Source organism: Bidens hawaiensis, unplaced genomic scaffold (assembly GCF_021521415.1).
Source record: "Bidens hawaiensis isolate Kalapana, Puna unplaced genomic scaffold, B.hawaiensis_p1.1 tig00010985_1, whole genome shotgun sequence".
Taxonomy (NCBI): Eukaryota; Viridiplantae; Streptophyta; class Magnoliopsida; order Asterales; family Asteraceae; genus Bidens; species Bidens hawaiensis.
The window spans coordinates 311,315-333,145 of NW_027491850.1; the positions used below are offsets into that span (position 1 = coordinate 311,315).

A 21,831-nucleotide genomic window follows, 5' to 3' on the forward strand; every position below is an offset into this window, starting at 1 on the left:
TTCTAGATGAGTCATCAATGTATGGCTATCGAGTTACTGGTCCCCGTCCTTAGAAAGCGAATGAGTGTTTTCAATGAGAATATCTTATGTGATGATTGGATTTTTTTAATGGCCAACAATCGTTTTTCTAGTATGAAAATGCTCATTGGATGGCTTGCAACTCCTATAATAAAAGCGATAGTAGTTTCTAGTATGTGAAATCAATTTGGGACCTGGGAATATTTGGTGAAGTTAATTATTAAGAGATAAAAGTCGAAAGGGGGTTGGATTGCGATCAACAAATCGATCATAAATGATCAAATTGGGTAATAGCGATGACAGTTTCATCTGTCAATATTCATGCTTTGTGATCACTCTCATCTTGTTTTTCTAGGTTTGCTACTAGCCAATATGAAGAAAGGAACAAATTAGTGTTGTCGTAGTTTGTGGTTAATCACGAACCTAAGAACATACTCTTCTTCTTAACAACACTTTTCCGATCACCATACCGTTAAAGTCAAAACACGGGCGCACTTGCCAACCTTGTTACGATATTCAGCCAATCCGGCCAATCCCAAGCCGTAACAGAGCAAGACCCCAAATTGATCTCCAAGAGTTCCAATCGATAGCCAACGCAAGAAACCGGATAGATAGCTAACTGACTTCGATCACAACAAAAAGCATCAACGATTTCCAAGAGAAGAACATGGCTTCCAGATTTGAACCCCAGCGAAGAAAGAAAGAAAAAAAAGGCTATTCACGGTTGTCTTCAGAAATCAAAGCCATAGCCAACTTCAACCAAACCGAAACCTAATTTTTTGCCCAAATATTCAATCTTGAACATAGACCCACGATCGAACAATTAAACAAATCATGATATCTCGGCGGCGATTAACCAAAAGGGAATACGAAAACCGAATAACTAACCAGATCCAAAACAAAAACCCTAACTCAGCCGCCAATCTTGAACCGTCGATCACTGATGAACATGAACCAGAAATCAACTCTACGATATCTAACCTTAATCGTTCGTGCACTCCTGTGTGTTAACAACGAGCCAAAGCTTTGATACCACTTGTTAGGAACAAAGCGGCGCAGCGGAACAACACACGAATCAACACACACGATTATACACGCAGAAACTAGAAAATATAAACGATAAACACGACACAAGAATTTTACGTGATTCGGTCCCAGTGGGGACCTACATCCACGGGCTGCAACTAGGTTATATCATTGATTGAGGTGCAAATATTACAATTACATAGCAGAGTTATTTATAAGATATGAACTAGGGTTAAAGGCTTAATTAACAAGAAACAATAACGGGCCAAGTCATTGTTCTTCTTGTCACCAATTTGAGCCCAAAACCCAAAACTAGTTCAAAGCCTTCACAAATCGTAACATGATTGGCTAGAATTTGAGTGGTAGATTACCTGGAATTTTTGGTTGTGATGTTAATGTAAAAGTCAGTTGTGCTATTTGTTTTTAAACTAGATTTAGAATTGGGTCTTTCTTTTTTCCTGATTTTATAAACTAAAGGGTAAAATAGACTTTTCACACGATTTTACAAACATCATTTTATGAGGAGACTAGAAGTGTAGGTGGTGAAACTTAGCAACCAAAATCCCAATATGATATATTATCACACAAGCAACATGCATTTAATTAACTCTATAAACAATAGACCCACACAAGATGTCTTGCCACTTCATATATTAACTTACTTCCTTCCTAGCTCCTCTCTTAACACCATTTTCCGTCCATTTTTAACAAACCAGTTATGCAGATAGGTCCTCTCTCTCTCTCTCTCTCTCTCTAGTTTTCTCTCTTTGACCTACACATCATATGAGTTTTATGCAGATCGGGACATCCTTGCAGCCGCGAAACCCGAAAGTGTTGTTCCACGACTAGATTCGACCGGATACAGCGTTGGAAAGCCTGAAACGTTTTCTAATTATGTTGGTAAGCTTTTAAATACAAGAAGATCACAAATAAATATATAACCATAGTCATATATAATAATTATATCTATAATTTGATTATTTGTGAATTTTCAGCAAGGCAACTTGAATTTAAGGATGACAATGAGTGTCCGGAATTCAGCAAACTGGTAACGGAATATGCGAGAGGCTCGAAAGCTGACTTTGAAGATGAGATTAAAGTGTATTTCTTGAATGAAAAAGAAGTGGAAGAATTGTGTAAAAAGCTTGGTGAAGAGCTTGAAAGTTGCATTCTTGGCTATTTTGCATTTCATTGGAGCAAGGCTTCTCTTATGATCAATCAGGTACAGTTTAAATTGTTGTTTGATGTCAGTTTTGATGACATAATGTCATCTTCAATCGGGTATTTGCTAGGAAAAAGATCATTCACATGTTTTGCTATGATTTATAGATAAGTAAATAAAATCTGTAGCAAAGACCTGTTGCTCATTCACATGTTATATTTAGAATTAGAATACAAAATATATGTGACTTAATCACTTAAACTTAACGGAAACTGATTCATACCTATGTTCATTTTAAACTCCTTATATTTTAATTTTTTTTATTGAAAGGTGCTAAGTGATGGATCCGATGAGAATCGGCTTAAAAACGTGTTCCTGAGCGGTTCAAGGTGATCCTTTTATTTTTCTCTTATCTTACATTACTCACAAATTAATTTGCTCTAACTATATTAAGTTAAATGAAACAATTAAGTTCGAGTTTTGCCAAATTCAAGCTTGATTTAACTCGTTTACAATCCAAAATATTATGTATAAGCCCTAAAGCTAACTAAGCATATGTAGTGATTAAAGCTAATTGGCTTCTCATATTATGTTGAAATTTGACGTAACCTTTATGTATATGTCACGGTGGTTTCAGGTTAGATGAGCATGTACTTTTTTATGAATAAATCACCCAACAAGCTGGCATAGAATCACTAAAAATGGACGACCTTGACAAAATCCATTTAAAAAGTTAGGAGTACTCATTTTGGACGCAAAATTATTAATAAAGATTACTAGGTGTGGATGTCATTTTGCTTCTCACTTTATATGTCACGTCAGCGCCACATCATACCACACTCCACTTTACTATTTTTCACAATACTATGGAAATGGTTACCAATTCACCATTTCCCTTACTTTTAAAATAAAATAATAATATTTATGTTACAATAATTTAATATAACTAAAATTAATTTTATACAACTAAAAATAAGAAATAACAAGAAAAATTATTTGGTTTAAAAATTACTTGATTTAAAAAAAAAGAAATATATGCATTTATATAGCATTCCCACTCCCACACCCCATTTTCTTCCTGGTCAGCCACTTTCCCTATCACAACCGCCGGCGTCGGCGACCTCCACCGGCGTCGTGACTAACGACCGGCGACCTCAATAATACACCCATGTTTTGAAGCTCTTACATCTATTTAGTTCGTATTTGTTCCCTTATTCATACATCGGGGCAGATCTGGAAGGTCATATTTGTCGCCGGAATTTCGTCGGAGATGATAAAAATGTCGCCGGAATTTCGAGGTACGAGGTTATCCCTTTTGGAATTGGTCCCATGCAGGGTTATATGGAATAAACAATTATTATTCGTTTCCTACTTTGCAAAGAAGCCAGCAGCAGTTTGAGCGGTAAAATCAGATCCAGAACTTCACCGCCATCGGAGCCAACTTGAGCGGGGTGGTGTTTACCGCCGGCGCCACCTGCCACATCAACATTTTCACCGGCATGATGGCTTCCATACCTTACAGCCTAATATATTTAAAAATTATAAAATGTGCCGGTAAACTCACGGGATATGGATTATGATTATAATTACACAGTTAATATTATCAGTATTAATCAGCTCTCGTTATATATAGTTAGGTACTCCATTTAAATTACTTGATGCAAGTGTATACACAGGAAAAAAAATCAATTTTAATCAAAAACATTTTAGACACCAAGAAAAAGGATTTTCTATAGGACCACCCATGTGACCATATAAAACAGTATTCAATAGGGTTGGCCGCGACCACTCGTGTGTGTTTGATTTCAGTCCGTTGTAACTTGTAAGCATGACTCCGATTTGTGACTGAATCGCGAAAGGCACAGCTATTTGATTGTAAGTCCCAACCTTTATAACTATATTGAGATTAAAACTCACAACCATCTAATTGTAAGCGATACACATTTGCCATTAAAACAAACTATTAATTGTAAGGCATACCCCTATTTTAAATTTTCATCGCACCATTTCTTTGAAAACACGAAGTTAAAAAAGATATTTTTGTCTTTCAATATGAAAAGAAGAATATATATTACAAATATGACAAGTTGAAGTAGAAACAACAAATAAAAAGAAAGACATGTACTTTTAGCATAAACCTTTAATTTTTTTAATGTGTGAATTCTCCTTTAATCCTTGTCGGTGTACTTGAACCCAAAACTTCTATCCCAATCCGAGGTGTTTAAACTTTAAAGGCGTTGCCAATGAATCACCACATCATTGGTGGCAGTTTGTCACAACCTTTCAAATAAGAGTAAATATATTTTCTAAAAGTTTTTTCTTCAATTTTTATTAATATACATATACACTTGTTTTTCTTTTATAATTTTTAAATATTTTTTTAATTGAATATGATGTTTCGATTTGTTTACTTTTATCTACGTTGTGATATAAATTTAATAACAAAAGATGATTTGTGTCAATCGCTCTTTGTAAAATTAACATCAAAATGAGTAAATGATACTTCACTTTTTAACAAACACATTGTCACATCATTTAAATTTCTTTAATTAATTAGTTTGTTTATAATTAGTATGTAACAAATAATTTGTGAGAAGTAACTTTATTAGCTAGTAAATATTCGCGAGAAGAGTATAAGAATTTGCACCTAGTGTTTAAATATATAGTGAAAAAAAGGAAGAGAGGCGGTGATTCATAGGGTTCTAACGAACTGAAAGTGGATCGAACGATTCATGAGTTACATAGAAGTTCATTTATTATGTTCCAAGAATGCTAATAATAACTTTAGTAATGCATATATACACATACTGCAGTTATATAAGAAAATGAATATTACATGTACTTTGATAGTTAATGAACGCTCTTTTATCTATTAAATGCATGAACACGACAAGAAAGTCGTATGTACTCTTTTATATTGAATCATTACTATTATAACACATTCACTTGTTAACACATATATTCACTTAAATACTTGTAGATAAATCGTTACTAATAATTTCTAAAATTTTTGTAGTTCAAAATGGTTTATATTAATTGGATTGTTACATAATTTATGTAGAAAGCAAAGATTTGATAGAGTTACAAAGGACTTAAAAGTGACCAGGGCAATCTCTACAATGGTGGAGGAAATGAAGGTGATGGGAATTACCAATCCTAAAAAGAGCAATAGCAGTGACGCCTTCACAAAAGTGCTGGGGCCCATCGCTCTTTGCGACAGAAGCCCGGTGCTTCTCTTCATGGGTGGCGGAATGGGAGCTGGAAAGAGCACTGTACTCAAAGAAATTCTTAAAGAGTAAAATATTTGTTTGGTTTATATGCTGTTAAGTATTTAGCCATTATAATTGCTTTCTTAGCCCATATTTAATTTTCGACCAAAATTATGGCAGCGTTTTTTGGTCGGGGGCTGCAGAAAACGCGGTGGTGGTGGAAGCCGACGCTTTTAAGGAGACAGATGTGATTTACCAAGCCCTCAACTCAAGGGGTCGTCACAATGATATGCTTCAAACCGCTGAATTGGTACAATCTCTCTCTTCGTGCCTATAAACTCAAGGGGCCAATAACCAGTCCAATCAGTGGACTGGTAAGACGACTAGTTTAGTAACTTGTGTTGTTATATAAAAAACGTTGACTATAAGAATGGACCATAGGTGCATCAAACATCTACGGACGCCGCTTCTTCTGTATTAGTAACAGCGTTAAATGACGGGAGAGACGTGATCATGGATGGAACACTATCATGGGAACCATTTGTGGAACAAACAATTGCCATGGCGAGGACTATTCATAAACATCAGTATCGAATGGGCGTTGGCTACAAGGTCTCCGAAGATGGAACCGTCACCGAAGATTACTGGGAAAAGGTGGAGGGTGATGTTAAACCAAAGAAACCTTACAGAATTGAGTTGGTTGGTGTTGTTTGTGACCCTTTTCTTGCAGTTACTAGAGGAATTAGGTATAATGTTATTGATCATATTTTCATAATGTATTTAAAATAAATTTAAGTTAAATATTTTTTTATTTACAACCTTGCAGGAGGGCTATAGCAGTGAAAAGAGCAGTGAGGGTCAATTCACAGTTGAAATCACACAAGAGATTTGCAAATGCATTTAGAAAGTATTGTTGTCTGGTTGACAATGCAAAGCTCTATTGCACGAATGGTATTAGAGCCCCTCCAACGGTAAGTTCATATTTTACTAGTTTATTTATATATGCTCACGAGATTAAGTGTTTAAACGAGTCGAGGCGTGCATAAGCCCTTCAAAGTCGCTTATAAATGCTACCATAGAAGGTAAACAAGTTCAGTCTTGAGCTTAAGCTTCAACTGGATCTCATTTACTAAACGAGTCTAAGCCCGAATCTGATTTTTATATACCGAGCTTAATCTAACTCTTGAGATTAATAATCGAGCATATTAGTTCTATATATATACAATTTTATACACCATATGCATTCTTTTAGATATTATCATATACAAAGTAAATATGTTATGTAAATTATTTTTTTAGATAATTTTGTTTAACATAACGAAAACTATGCAGTTGATATGATTATAATAGTGTAAATATGTGATTTATTTTCTTAAACTATGTGAATAAGCATAACCACTAATTTCTTTTTGTTGTATTCATCATTTAATTTGTTACTTTTGTTTATCTTTTGCTTGAAATGAAGTTAATCGGGTTTAAAGACGGCAATAGCAATCTACTAGTTGATCCAGATCAAATCAAATGCTTGGACGCATTAAGCGAAATCAGTGATGAAGCTGATTCCATATACGAGCTTTACGCAGACCACAAAATGCTAATCCATAGTGACTCTATGTGGAAAGAACATGTCTTGAAGCCGGGTAGAATCGAAAGTCAACGTGATTTGAAAGCTGTGATAGAAAAAATCGAAAAGTCAACATATTAACACGTATTCCCGAAGTTAAAGACTTATCAAATATGGTCGCATTTTGTTTCTGACGAGTGCCTGTGCTTGTGTTTGATTCAAGAGCATTGATGATTGACTAAATTGAAAACTTAGCATGTATGTAATAATCTATTTTAAGCCGCTTCTTTTTTTTATTTACATAAATAAAATTTTTTGTAAGTTAACTTTTATTTTTTCTTTTAGCAATTTGCGTTCAATATATTAGTCCATGCTAACTCACTTGTGGTCAGAAGATACAGTTAGTGGTGTTCATAATCTGTTAGAAATCGACTGATGTTTTCTACTATGTCAGGAGTATGTTATAAACATGGAATGTGAAAAACATCACTTCTAACATGTCAGTATGAGTGATGTTTTCTCCCATAGTTTTATGTAGGAGGTAATACGGAATAAACAAAGTTGTACTAGCTATTAGACTTGGATTCTTGCAATCGCGGATCAGAAATGAATTGCGAGCTTTTGGGAGGAGAAACAACCTCTGGTGGTTAAGCCTGTTTTTGAGGTTCCTCCATTGTCAATGGTTCCTTATTATTGTCATCGTGGAGGTGGTACCGAAGAAAGATTATATGTTTAGCCTAAATCTGTTTCTCATCAATGATTGTCTCCCTCGTGCTATTTGATGTCGTTCCGAATTTCCGATCTAGTAGTCTTTCATAGGCCTACCGTGTGTAGCTCATGAGTTCATCCACATACTAGCCCGTTAATGAAAGAAGTAAGATTAAGGTCCAATCTTGTGCAAAACATTTATTGACATTACCTTATCTATAAAACTGTGTGTCAGAGTCATCACCCAGGAACAAGGCTCTGAATTCGATTTGAAATGAATAAACTTAATCACAAATAATCTTCATTTAACCTTTGTCATTTAGTCCAATCTGATAATAACTTTCGTCCGGTCTTTTTGCTTCTTGTTGTGGTTCCACTACAAATGTTTAAGTGACAACAAATTTATTTGTGTACTATCTTTTAGCATGCGTGTCACCCGGGTTTATTTACGTTATACTTTAACCTATTTTGATCTATTTATGTTTGTTTATGTTCATATTTGAATGAAATATTAAACTAATCATTTACTTAATGTTTTATATTTGTTCGTTTTCGTTCATCTATGTTTAATTATACTCGTTACGTTTGTTTATGCTCACGAGCTGTTCATTTTAAATTTAAAATAAACGAACACGAAAGAATACACATGCTGCATTTGATAATAAAAGTATAATATTGTTAGATTATATAACATGTAGTTTAAACTGAGCTATGACGGGTCAACATGATGATAAGATGAGTAAAGAGAGGACATGTGGCATGGGATAACTATGAAAATGAAACTACGAAATCATTTTAATAGTTAATATTACTTTTCATGTACAAAGATGAACAAAAGGCAAAATAGATCGAGTCAGAAAATTAAAACCTTTTGTAATTAATAATTAATAATACTTTTGAATAGTAATCGCACAACTCACAGTATAAAGTTTATCTATCCTTTAGAGTAAAATTGTCCCGTTTGAGATGAATCACAATCTAAATTGACCCATTTGAGATAAAACATAATACAAATTTGACCCGTTTCAGATATAACTCAATCTTAATTGACCCATTTGCAAAAAATCACAATCCGGATTGGCCCGTTAAAAATAAAACACAATATGAATAGATCCTTTTTAGACAAAACATAATCCGAACTGACCCGAAAATGGTTTAAAATGAGAAGCACTCTATCACGAACTTCAAGCCTGTGTGGTACTCATATCATATCATATCATATTATTTTATTTTTTATATTAAATTGTATTATACATGTACCTTCATAGATTGATTGCAACGTCTATTACGGGGTGCGAGTCACACCCCAACCTACGGCGGAACATATCGGGGCGCAACATAATTATATCATAGCTCAGAAGACAGTAAAGTAAATTACACGCATCAATATCTAAATTATTTATTTCATAAAGCATTCAAGTACACAAAAACAAAATATTGTCTTAATGGAAATACATCATAATTAAATATTTAAAATAAAGCAAAATCCATCTTTATCGTCATACAACCTAAGGTATCATCTAAGCTTTCAACACTTTCTTCATCCCATAAAGCTACCTGTGTCATGCGTGAAAATAGATAGATTTGTCAACATAAAGTTGAGTAAGTAATCACAATTTTGCATATGTCTAATTGAAAATGACAATTCCTTTTGATAAACATGAACTAATACAACTAGCATAACATTAATATAAAGGCCATTTCCCTCGTCCCAACGGGTCGAGTTACTTCAGTGGCGTATGATCATACAAATAAGGATAAGGACGGGGATGAAATGCCAACAACCATAACTCAGAATAAATACATAGTCACAATTCACGCGTATAAACTAATCGAGCAATTTCATATCTACGCAAATAGAGAAATTGTAGTGAAAATGATATTTTATCTAACTTGCGAAGGCATAACTCCCCCAAAATGTAAAACAGTAAAAAGGGGGGTGCGAATTACTTATCTTAAGGGGTGGGATGAGTGATGAGATAATGATAAAAGTTAAGATGACAATGATTGCGCTCATCGAGATACGTCAACAAAAACACCCTAATTGTTAACGATAGTATAAATTAATAAACGAAAAATTAACAAGACATATAAGGATTTGAGATTTGACGGGATATTATTAGTTTGATCACCATTATTGTGGTTTATGATTGGTTTGAAAAATTTGGAGTCTTTTAGGGTTTAAATCATTATATTTATTATTTATTTATTTAATACTAGTATGTATTTATTATTATTAGTATTAATATTGTTATTTTGGTATTTATGTTGGATAAACAAAATGAGAAATCCCTTATATGATATTTATCTATATTCATATTTATAAGTAAAATAATATTGATAATAAATAACCAATATTAATTAATCCTAAAATTATATATAATATCTATCAATACATGTGTTTGATGAAAGACATAAATGTTAATTATTGATAAAAATGTTATACATATGTATATATATTAACGGGAAAATTATTTGAACCTCTAAGCTAGTTCAGCTTATTAAACGTGTGAAAATATGTATCATATTTATTATATGTAAAATATATAGTGAGTTTATATATAAATATATGTATGTATATAAAGATAAATCAAGAAATTGAAGGTTCATGACAATAAAAAATGTGAGTTTGGGGTTCGGTTTCGTTAAAATAAGGTTCTTATAATATTATATTGTAAAATAAAATGATTAAAACAAAAAAGTAAACGAAACCGGGCCTAAGGGTTCGAACCGGCGCCCAGGCCGAATCAAATTTGGAATGGATACACTTGACGACGTCAGGCTTTCGCCCATTGCGGAAAATTGGTTCAAAGTTTTACCCAACCATGCACCTGCCATCACGGCAGGTGTCTAACTCGTTAGTATATCAACAAATTAAATACACACACACATACATACATACATACATACATACATACATACATACATAGTTGTTCAACCCTTAACCCATAAACCCTAGATTTTCAATTAGCTTAATTTGATCCATGTTTGGTTAAATTGATTTGGAGTTTTCGTTTGATGATTAAAAATGAATTAAAATCACAAAAAAATTATCGTAAACGTTTACGAATTGAAGGTTAACAGCTATTTAGGGCTTTCGGTTGATATCAAACTTGATCTTGACAGCTTTGTAAATTGCAATTAGGTTAGGGTTTAGGATTGTGAAGGTGTATATAGTGTGTGAGAAAGATTAATTGCATTTTGGTGGTGTATTTATAGTGCTTTGAGGTCCGTTTAGCCGCGATATAAATTTGTCGATATAGCTGTCAAAATTACATCAATTCCATAATCAAACCGTCGGTGGGTGTCGGTTTGTGGTTAGTAAACGATTTGACAAGGTCAAACATTGAATATTTCCGTTTATTGCATATCAAGAAAAGGGTTTAGGTGGGTGTGTGTCAGCCGGTGGAAAGGAGGAAGAAAATTTGGTATTTTTTTTTTTATTTTTTGAAATATTTTGAAATCTAGTCCCTATAATTTCTAGTGAAATTGATGTAGTCTAAAATATACATATTATTACATAAATATTTTCTACACTTTTAAATACTTTGAGCTAGGTTTTTGTTCAGTCTTACTCTTAGTTGGATCATATTCAAATTTTAAAGGTCTCAAATGTCAACGAGCTAAAATGGGTTATTTTTATTAAACTTGAGACAATTAGCTAAGACGAATTATATTTACTATTTTGAGACCAATGATTTTGTAGCTTAACATAATTTTTTTATTATGATTATTAATACAATTCGTTTAAAGTATCATGCAATCTATATTAATTTGTATGAATATTAAATTTAATATCTATAATATATATAAACGAAAACCCAAAAATCATTCGTGTCGCGATGTGGTCGCTGCCCCTTTTTATGGAAGCCACCGGATTTCTTGATTTTTAAATGGAGGTCTCTCATTGATTTAACCCAAATTCATGGGTATGGGCCTTACTAAAACCAGATAGCTCTTAAACGGGTTATAACATCTCATTAAATTAAAAATTAATCTTACCAATTATTTGATACGAAAATCCTATAAAATAGGAATATACTAAATTTAATATCCAAATTAAAAAGAAAAAGATATTATTTATATTTTATAGTAAAAAACATAAGCGGGTCATGGGCCACCAAATCCAGATAGCTTTTAAACGGGTTATAACATATCATTTATTTATGAAACCCTTTCATCATCAAACCCTAAGTATATTATTAACTTTCTTACAACAAAGAAAATTAAAATCCGAAAAATAAATAGTAAAAAACGAAAAATGTAAAACAACCATTATCTCAAGCTATCAGATTACTTTATTTGTAAGTGAAGGCTTCTCACGCATTTGACCCAAATTCATGGATAAAGGTCTCGAAAGGTCTCACCAAGCATATATAATAAATAGTGTAGGAGTAATGTGAACCTACAAAAAGCATATATAATAAATAGTGTAGGAGTCAATACATAAACAAATTTAAATCTTATCCGAGGAACTAATAAACTAAAGTAATAAAAATGTAAACAAAGGTTGTAGGAATTGATTAGAATAAAAAAAATCCATAATAGTAAACCCAAATAAAAAAATAAAAAGAATTGATTATGTAATTTAGGTTGTAGAACTGTGAAATCACGTAAATTGATTTCTTTCAATCTTGTTTATGTAAGTGTGCTACTAAAACTTCAATAAAGTAATGCAGATTTTTATGTTGAGGCAAGTTCTTGAATCTTCAATTTATTATGACGTTGAGTTGCTTATGGTTTAAAAAGGGGAATTCAATAATACAAGTCTGTTTCTTCTTTTAGGCTACACATTTAGGACGAGTTTACCCATTTACATTTGAAGACATTAAAACTAGACATCTTAATATTACAATATTGCCATCTTAAATGTAAGCCTTTGATCAAAGAAATCTAAGGTTGTAATTAACTTCTCGCTATAATATGACTTCTTGCATGAACCATCCTCTATATATGTATACATATATTTATCTCTCATATACACACACTCTCTCTCTCTCTCTCTCTCACACACACACACACACTCTCCTCCCTAACGCCGGCCGGCCGGCCGACCATACGTCTTCAAAAGAGGATCTGGGTCTAAGTCTGTTTTGGTCGCCTCCTCTAGTTCCTCCGTATCGGCTGTTGTTTCAGTGTTCGGGTCGATAAAAGACCCGAATCCGAGAAGTGGGTCGGGTGTTGCAGGCAGGTCTTCAGGCTCCGACGGGTTAACGATCGGAGCTGGTTGTTGGTCGCCGGAGTTGGGTGTGGTGAACATGGTGCGGATACCGAGGGGATGTTGGGAGTGAAGAAGAAGAAGAATGGTGTACTCAATCTACTTCAGATCCCCAATATTTGCATCTTCAGATCCCTGATTTTGTTGTGCCTTGTTCGATTTTCCGATTTTGTTTGTGATGACGGTGTTGGGTGGCCGGTAATGGGAGAGAATAGTGGAGAGTCTATGGTGGTTGATGGTGGTATCCGGAGCGGCATAAGGTCTGTGGTTGTAGTTCGGTGGTGGCTGTGGTAGTTGCGGTTTCGGTGGTTGCTAGGTCGTGGCGGTTGATTAATGGTGGTGGTGGATGGTGGTGATGAATTGAAACCTGAGGAGAGTGTGAGAGAGAGGGAGGAAAGAGTGTGAGAGAGAGAGTATATGAGATAAATATGTATATATATTTTAAATATTTATTAATTTTTATTTTTTATAAGTATTTTCAATATAGCTCAAACTTTAAGGAATCCACACAAATAGTCTCTTAAAGGGTAGAAAGACAAATTTATCTTCGTGTGCCTTGCACATGACTATATTTAACGAAAAAAATTAACTGGGTTAGTGACAAAGGACGTAATGTAAAAGGAATTTGAAACATGATGTATGCCTGTTGCTATTTCTTTCATTAAAGGACGCTAATGAAAATCAGGCCAAACATAAAGGACGTATGTTGTCATTTTGTCAATAAATTAACTACTCAATTTATTCTTTGATATTTATTTTCTTTTGTCTTTAAACTCTTTATTCAGTTCACCCATACACTTCTCGATTGCTCATATTAACCCTCGTTCATATGTGAAACCAAGACTATATCCTTCATCTTTATCGTACTTTTAAATATATCTTATTAATAACTAGATAGATTCCCGACGCGTTGCGCCGGGTTGATGTTATTGACAGCCATACTAATACAATCTTTCTCGTGCGATGCGACTGCGAGTCGAGGTGAATTCGATTAGTCCCAGGTTACGAAACCAGAAACAAACCCCAAAAAAACGTCGTTAACGCCCAAATACAACAAATTAGCATAACATAAATGCGCATTGCGGTTGAAAGCCTACGAAAGTTTGGTTGGTATCTGGTTATGGTGCCGAAAGTAAGGCAAAACATAAATTCTCCCACACATAAATACAAAAATTTAACATATCTAAAATATAAAAATATCTGGTGAACAAAAAAAAACAACCACACGCGTTCCAGTTGCGAATTGATACGAGTTCATTGATTCTAGAATTGCTGAACAAAAAACGTGATGAATAGCTCACGTGTTGCGCTTGCGAACTAATGCGAATTCGGTCGGAATTGACGTTGTCGGCACTAAATCGTACAAAGAAAACCATGTGTTAAATTAACGTATTTAAATAAAAAAATACCGTGACGAAAACCAAAAATATATGTATGTTGTGTCGCAAACTGACGCAGATTCGTCTGAAATCAACAAACAAAAAAAGTTGCGGCAAAAAAAAAACCATGTGTAGCAAGCGTAAGCGGATGTGAATTCGGTATAAAAAACCCGCGCTTTCCGTATTAGAAACAATAAATAGATAAAAAAATGAAAACGCCGACAAACCACGTAAGGTCACTTGGACTAATTACGTCGCCAAACTTCTCAATTATTATATACTAGTCATGTGCCCGCGCGATGCAGCGAGATACGCACGAACCTTATCGGTGTCGGTACGTTCATCGCAGCAGTATGTGCATATCCCGATGATAGTATGTGCTTAACGTGGCATCGGGCGCGTAACTGGTGTCGGTAAGCGCGTCAAACAACGCTTACACGCAAGCAATTTGGTACGCACAAACAATGTTATCCGCATAACTAATGCGTGAACGAGCGTAATCGATGATGAAAATCAAGAAGCAAAAAAGAAATGTACAGTAATTTCAAGTAAACCATTTTTTCACCCATCCCGTTCCGACACAAAAGCCCATTCGACCCAACATCATTTTAACCCAAAGCTCGTTTTGACCCGGCGCCTTTTGACTTGAAGCCGAGAACCAAATTAACCATTTTTTTGTCGACCTGTTCTGACCTTAATCCGTTATGACCCATGAGTCTGTCCGACCTTTTGCTGATACTAATTGGTAATCACGTAACGTGTTAGTTTTTATTTAAATTAATAAACTATAGCAATACCATACTTAAATTAAACAGAATAAAATGCTTGTTTTTATGGTGTAATTTAAAAAAAAAAAAATATTAACGTGTGAAAAAGTTATGGCTGTTTAAAAGTCGTGGGGGTAGTTTGCTTAGAATAAGGGTTAATAGTGTAACTATTATATAAATTAACAAAAATGAATTGAAATTGAAGGACTAAAATTGTAACTTATTTTTAACAAAGTTGAAGTTAACGTAAATTGATATGGCTAAAGACAGAATTACCCCTAGAATCTCATAATGTATCTTTTGCATGATTGAGGTACCTTTTATAATTTAAGAGGTCCTTAGTGCTTTATATATATCCTTAACTAGTGCTTTGTATATAGTAAGAGAAGAGATAGAGATAATAATACATAATAAATAAGAATTTTGTTATTATATATTGAGGGGTTTTGTAGCATAGTGGTAAGAGACTTGGGTTTTTCAGTGGAGACTCAAGTTTGAATTCCACTTTTGTCTTATTTGGGTGGATATTGGCAATGATGGATTTGAGCTAGGCCTTGTGCAAAAGTTGTCAGTTCGAATCCTTAGCTCACCCGGGTTTTCGTCCCATTGTGTGTTACGCCAGAAAGTTTTGCTCTTGTGATGGCACAACGGCTGTCAAGTGACAGTTGGCAGTATGGTTTCCCGAAGAAGAAGATGAGCACGAAGGATTGAAATCAATTTTGAATGATGAAAGAATCAATATGATTTCGAGTGTGTGATTGGGGGAGAAGATTACCACGAAGGTTCTTTTATATATTTGGGTTAGGCATGTGAATCTTTTTAAATAAAAGTGATTAGTTGTTAGTGATCCCATAAATTAATTAGTTTATTAAAGAAACCCCAAGCCAACACATATTGGGCTATGCATGTGCTTCTAACCACCATCACATACTAATCAATTTCCCTCCCTCCAACAAAGTCAGAACTTACGATTTCCAATCTCAAAATATATTATTTCTCAATTTTTTTTACAGCATTTGAAACTACCTACAAGATTCAAATAAATATTTCTTAAAATCAGATTTCAAATTTAAAACCAACATGCAAAATATAAATTTACAAAACCTTTCGTTTTACAATGTTTTGTAGGGACGTGGAGTTCACCTTTGACGTATGACAACGTAAATTACAAATTTTATTTTAGATGAAATTATATATATATATATATATGTTATTTATACAATTTATGTTAAACACTATAATTATTAGTGTTATAAAGGATTTAATCAATCATTAAGTTAATTGATTAAACACTTAGGTTGCAGGGTGTGGGTTCAGTATGGGATGCCACAAGAATAACATAGGCTGAGGTAGAAGGCGAGAGCAATGGTGGTACGACGTTGCTATTGATATTTCTATCGTGTGAAGTACTAGTGCTTGCATAATCTTATATGCAACCATTTTACAGAAAATAACAACATATAATGTATTAGATATAACGTATTACATTTTGTATTTTTACGTAAAAGATTTAATCTATGTAAATGGATTTGCTTGTACACCAGCACATTTGTGAAAAGTATGAACATACATTAAATTTGGAGATAAAATGTCAGTGACATGTTCTCTAAAAAAACAAATTCTCTTAAGTTCTATTTTAAACACATATTTTAGATTGAAAGGAAATACTTATATAGAGAAGCCAAACCGTATATTGTACATTTTTTTATGAAAAACAGAAAAACAAAAGGTAATTGGCCATAAATGAGTTGCCCCATAAACATGCACATGCCATTGTTCCCTCCCTACCACTTGGGGGATGGCTACTTATAATTATTAAGCCATGCCTCATTAATAAATACAATTAATTAAATATTAATTTTATTCAATTACATTTTTAATGAAGAAATTAATAAATACATAAATGAAATTAGATCTGCCAATATTAAAGAGAAATGCAACATGCTAGAATGGGGTTGATATGAAAAATAAACTACAATTTATGACAACATGAACGATTATTTAAGAAAACATAGAACACAATTTATGACCACACGAACAACAATTTATGAAAACATGAACAACTTAAACACTCCAGATATGTTTTGTGAGGCAACCAAGTACGAGATTCATTGTTTTTGTCAATTACAAATGTCCCAAATCACCTTTTCACAAATTCTACATACTATAAAACTTGAGTTTTTTTTACTTAAAATAAACAAAAACCAAAAACAAATCCAAACACATTCAAACATTAACAGCTTGATCATCCATCCATGTTTTTGATATACTGAAGTTGACATGAACACGATTTAACATTAGGGTTTGCTTTCGATATGAGTTTAGCACCTGTTCTTGCATTTTTCCATCGCTCTCGGTGCTGTAATAAATTTTCCAAGAGTAAGTTTTACATCAGTTAATATTTAACATCTTTCCTATATTAGGGTTTACACCCGCAAGTTGTGTAAACATGGGTAAGCTTAACTACACAATTAAAAAGATAATTAAGTTGAAAGTTTAGGCGTCTATCTAATGCTCCCTAATTTTTTAGGATTTAACTTCGTTTAATTTTCAGGTTTTGACAAGTATAGCAATGAATGGATATACACCGAATAGTTTTCTTTTCACTAATTAACTTATGTGATTGTGTGCTTTCCAAAAAATCGTATACACTAGTTGGATGATTTTTCACTCGATCACACAAGTTAATTAGTGAAAAGAGAACTATTCAATGTATATTAATAATCCCAACAGAAATTAGCCGAGTCAAGGTATGGGACTATGGATATACAACGAGGTCATTGATTATAAGATTAATAGACGATAGAAATGATTTTGTAGGAGTTGCTTACCTAGTCCAATTGCATCCGAGCCCTTCATGATTCGAAGTCGCTTGCAAGAATCAACAAACATTCTGGATAAAAAAACAAGTCAATATTGATGAGAATCAAAATGTTTTGTCAATTGGATCTCTAATTTTTTATTAGGTTTAAGAACTTACTGCCATGGGACGTCCCCGACAAGCATCCAGTCACCATCTTTATCTTCATAGCTTGGAATATACTCAGAACTGTTCAAAAGATCCATCAGTTTGCTCTCATTCATGAAATCTATCATCCCTTGAGATCCATAATCTCCTGCAAGGTTAATAACAAGAATTTTTTAGAAACATAACATGATATAGTATTTGTTAGTTATGATTAGATAAAATGTATTTTTTAGTGATTTTTTTCTTTCTTAATATGAATTATAGTTATATCTTTATTATAATTAGGAGATATTAGATTATGTTTTTTCTTTATAGTTACTCTCGTTATTCTTTTGTAGATACATATAATTTATGAATAATACGTAATATATGTTTTACGACGTTTTTATAGAAAATTTTAAGAAGAAAATTTTAAGAATTAAAGAGTAAAAATGTAATTAATTATTTCTTATAATACGTAATATATGTTTTATGACCTTTTATAGAACATTGCAAGAATTAAAGAGTTAAAATATAAATAATTATTTCTTAACAAGAAAAAACCTAAATTAGTACTATGATGTGCCCTTTAAAATAATAATAATAATAGAAACATGATCAAATACATTTTATTCTTAACATGAGAATAGTGAGAACCAATTTGCTGATATTATTAGGTTTATTTTTATAGGTGTTTGATATTATTTTTTGTTCGTATTTGCTAATTTTCGATTATGAGACGTTATAAGTATTCGTTGATTTATATTTTATTTTTATTATTAGATTTTTTCTTTTGTTGTTTTAAGTATTTGTTGGTATATGCTGTTATTATTTAATTCTTGATTTTGATTCTTTTGTTGTAATTTTTAGGTTTTTTTCTTTGTTATTATAAATCATTGTTTATGTAGATTGGTATTGTTTCTTACGTTTTTATTTTTTCTATAAATTGGTATTATTTCCTACGTTCTCATGTTAAGATTAAAATGCACATGAACATTCCCCAATAATAATAATAGTACTAATAATAACAATAATAGTACTATGATGTTAACATGCGTTTAATGGTTGTTGTATATTAACCTAAGTAAAGTTGTGGTATATGTAATGATAATTATATATATATATAGGGTTAGGTTATAATAGGAAGTATAGTTTTTGTAGGAAGGAATCTTGTCCATTGATTTAAACATTAAAGGTTGAGATTAGTTTAGGTGGAAATCATGTGTGAAAATAAGGGAAATGGCATAAAAGGAATAACACGTTTGTTGACTTTCTCTTTTCACATGCAAAGCATATGCCAAATTCCTCCATCATTTTAGAACGTCCATAACTTTTTTTTACGACATTTTTATTGAAAAATAAATTCAACATAATAACGAGTGTCTTTTTATCTTTTATATGAGCACCATATTGTCTTATAAAAAATAAAAAAAATTAGTGGGATTTTTACGTATTGTGTTTTACAAAATTGTGTTATACAATTGTATTTATCATTGTGTTTTTTTTTTCTCATAGTGTTTTTTCCATTGTGCCATACAATTGTATTTTTATTATTGTGTTTTTTTTCATAGTGTTTTTTTTCCATTGTGTTTTTTATATTGTGTTTTTTAAATTGTGTTTTTTATAGTGTTTTCCATTGTGTTTTTTTCGGCGCCCGTTTTCCAATAACTTTTTTCCGAAAACTTTTCGTTGAATTTTTCGGCGATTTTCCGGCGAAATTTCTCGGGGATTGTTTTTAGGTGACTTTCCGACGACTTTTCCGGTGAAATTTTCCGGCAAAATTTCCATAGACTTTTCCGGCGAGGTAGTGGCGGTGGGTGACAGTTGTGGTGGTGGTGGGTGGTGGAGTGGTGGTGGTTGTAGGAGATGAATAAAGATGTAAGTGGGTTTTATATAAGTGGGTTTTTGAAATTAATTTAAGTGGGTTTTGAGATTAAAGTAAGTGGGTTTTGATATTAAAGTGTTAAGACTAAAATACCTTATTTCCTAGCCTTCTTAGGAAAATCAAACTTTTTATTTGAACCTAACCCTATATATATATATATATATGTAGGGGAGATTTCAATTAAGAACCCCTTTGAGTTTTAAGAACTCAGTATAACGATTTTTTTTTCGAATTTTTTTTACACATGCATAATATATGTAAGTTACATACACGTAAAAAATTACACAATTTTTTACGCACCGAGTCGACTTTTTACACATGTGTAACGGACGTAAAAGTTAGTGTAACCACTTACATATTTATTCTCTCTTCTACTTTGACTTTTTTGCCAGATTTTATCTCAACCACATATTCCAATCTATTTAATTAAATGTGTGGCATAGAATTGAAGTTCTTAAGTTCTTAAAACTCACTATGGTTTTCAAAATATCCCTCCCCTATATATATATATGTATTATATTTAACAATTAAAATTTTGTCTTTTTTTATTAGTGTTTTCAATTATTTAATCATAAAATTTAATTATTAAGTAATAATGAACAAACTAATTAAAACTTACCCATGGTGAAAGAACTAAACATCTTGGCCAAAGCATCCGACAATTGTTGATAACTCTTATACAATTTGAGGTCCACCTTGCGAAGATAGGGTGCTCCATCCATGGAAACCTTCACAAAAGCAGCCGCGTTGCCGCTACCACCTGTGGCTGCCACCACCTTCTCAGTTACTTCCTCAGTGTTGCTCTTTTGAGCCATCACGTTCTTGCGGTAGTTTCGCACTGGTGGCCATCCTACCACCTGTGCCCTATATATTAATTCACCAAATCAAAAGGAAAAAATTAATAAGCTAATTAGAGTTTATGGCAATCATTTTATTATACATGTTATGATGTTAAAAGATAATTCATGCTCATTTGATCTCAGCCGGTTTGCATAGATGCTCACTCACTGACTCACTCACATGTACGTATATTTATATCGTTTAAAGATCGGGAAATGTTTGCGCTTATCTCATTCTTCCCTAACCTTTTAGCTCACCTTTTTTAGACGTTGTTATGTTATGAGTGAGACCTTATACGTTTGTTTATGTATGTATGTATCCAGTAATTCAATTCAGAAAACTAACAACCTATATAATATTCTAAAAATTAACATAAGGGTTTTCACTTTTCACCAAATGACTGTATAAACATATGTAAATATGGATGTTTTATATCCATACACACGTATTAATATTGGTTGGAAATTTTCTTGAGGATAATATATTCCACTTTTCTAGCTAGTAGCTTACTTGGCTGGTGGTTTGATCAAATCTTTGTTGTTCTTAGCTGTTTGCAACTTCTTATCCTTGAGATCAGTTGAAGAGGATGACTGGTCATTTGTTTGAAGATTGAGCATAAGATCAACAGTCTCCGAGTACCCACGTTTCCCGGTGACCTTTAAAGTATCCGCCTCACCGCCGCCAGGCAAGCCAAGGCATAACTCAGTTTCCTTGAGGTGCATCATTGTTTTGTTTCCAAATTTCAGTGCTTCTTGATTCTATACTTTCAGTTCTTAATTTCTTTCCAGAGAGAGAGAAAGAGAGAGAGAGAGAGATGCAATTAGAAAGAGAAGTGGAAAGAGGTTCGTGTACATATATAACAAAGGGTTGCATCTTTTGCATTGTGAACTGACGGATCATATGCAAACACGTGGTGGTATTTGTTGCGTAAATCTTCTAGGATCAAGGTCTTATTTTTATAATAAATTAATAATACAAGTGTCACAAAAAAATAATCACGGCTTAAATACCTTTTTCCTTCTTCTTTAAAGGCCGTGTTTTGTGGGATAACTAGTAAGAACTAGTTATCGTGTCATATCACTTCCATGTAGAAAGAAGAGTTATAATT

At 32.9% G+C, this 21,831-nt stretch overlaps 2 protein-coding genes across 2 annotated transcripts; one reads left to right on the forward strand and one right to left on the reverse strand.

Moving 5' to 3' along the window:
* Positions 1 to 1,733: 1,733 nt before the first annotated feature.
* On the forward strand, positions 1,734 to 7,236 carry LOC143536913 (calmodulin calcium-dependent NAD kinase-like). The gene is made up of 9 exons (XM_077030795.1): positions 1,734 to 1,772; positions 1,843 to 1,944; positions 2,040 to 2,266; positions 2,537 to 2,595; positions 5,268 to 5,501; positions 5,596 to 5,725; positions 5,857 to 6,161; positions 6,242 to 6,386; positions 6,881 to 7,236. The coding sequence occupies exons 1-9, from the start codon at positions 1,763 to 1,765 to the stop codon at positions 7,118 to 7,120; spliced, it is 1,452 nt and encodes a 483-aa protein (XP_076886910.1). The 5' UTR covers positions 1,734 to 1,762; the 3' UTR covers positions 7,121 to 7,236.
* A 9,897-nt stretch (positions 7,237 to 17,133) lies between these two features.
* Positions 17,134 to 21,520, reverse strand: LOC143536914 (auxin-responsive protein IAA7-like). The gene is made up of 5 exons (XM_077030796.1): positions 21,234 to 21,520; positions 20,503 to 20,747; positions 18,032 to 18,167; positions 17,883 to 17,944; positions 17,134 to 17,410 (listed from the first exon to the last, which is right to left on the reverse strand). Exons 1-5 carry the CDS (start codon positions 21,446 to 21,448, stop codon positions 17,373 to 17,375), a joined length of 696 nt encoding a protein of 231 aa, XP_076886911.1. The 5' UTR covers positions 21,449 to 21,520; the 3' UTR covers positions 17,134 to 17,372.
* Between the last annotated feature and the right edge of the window lie 311 nt (positions 21,521 to 21,831).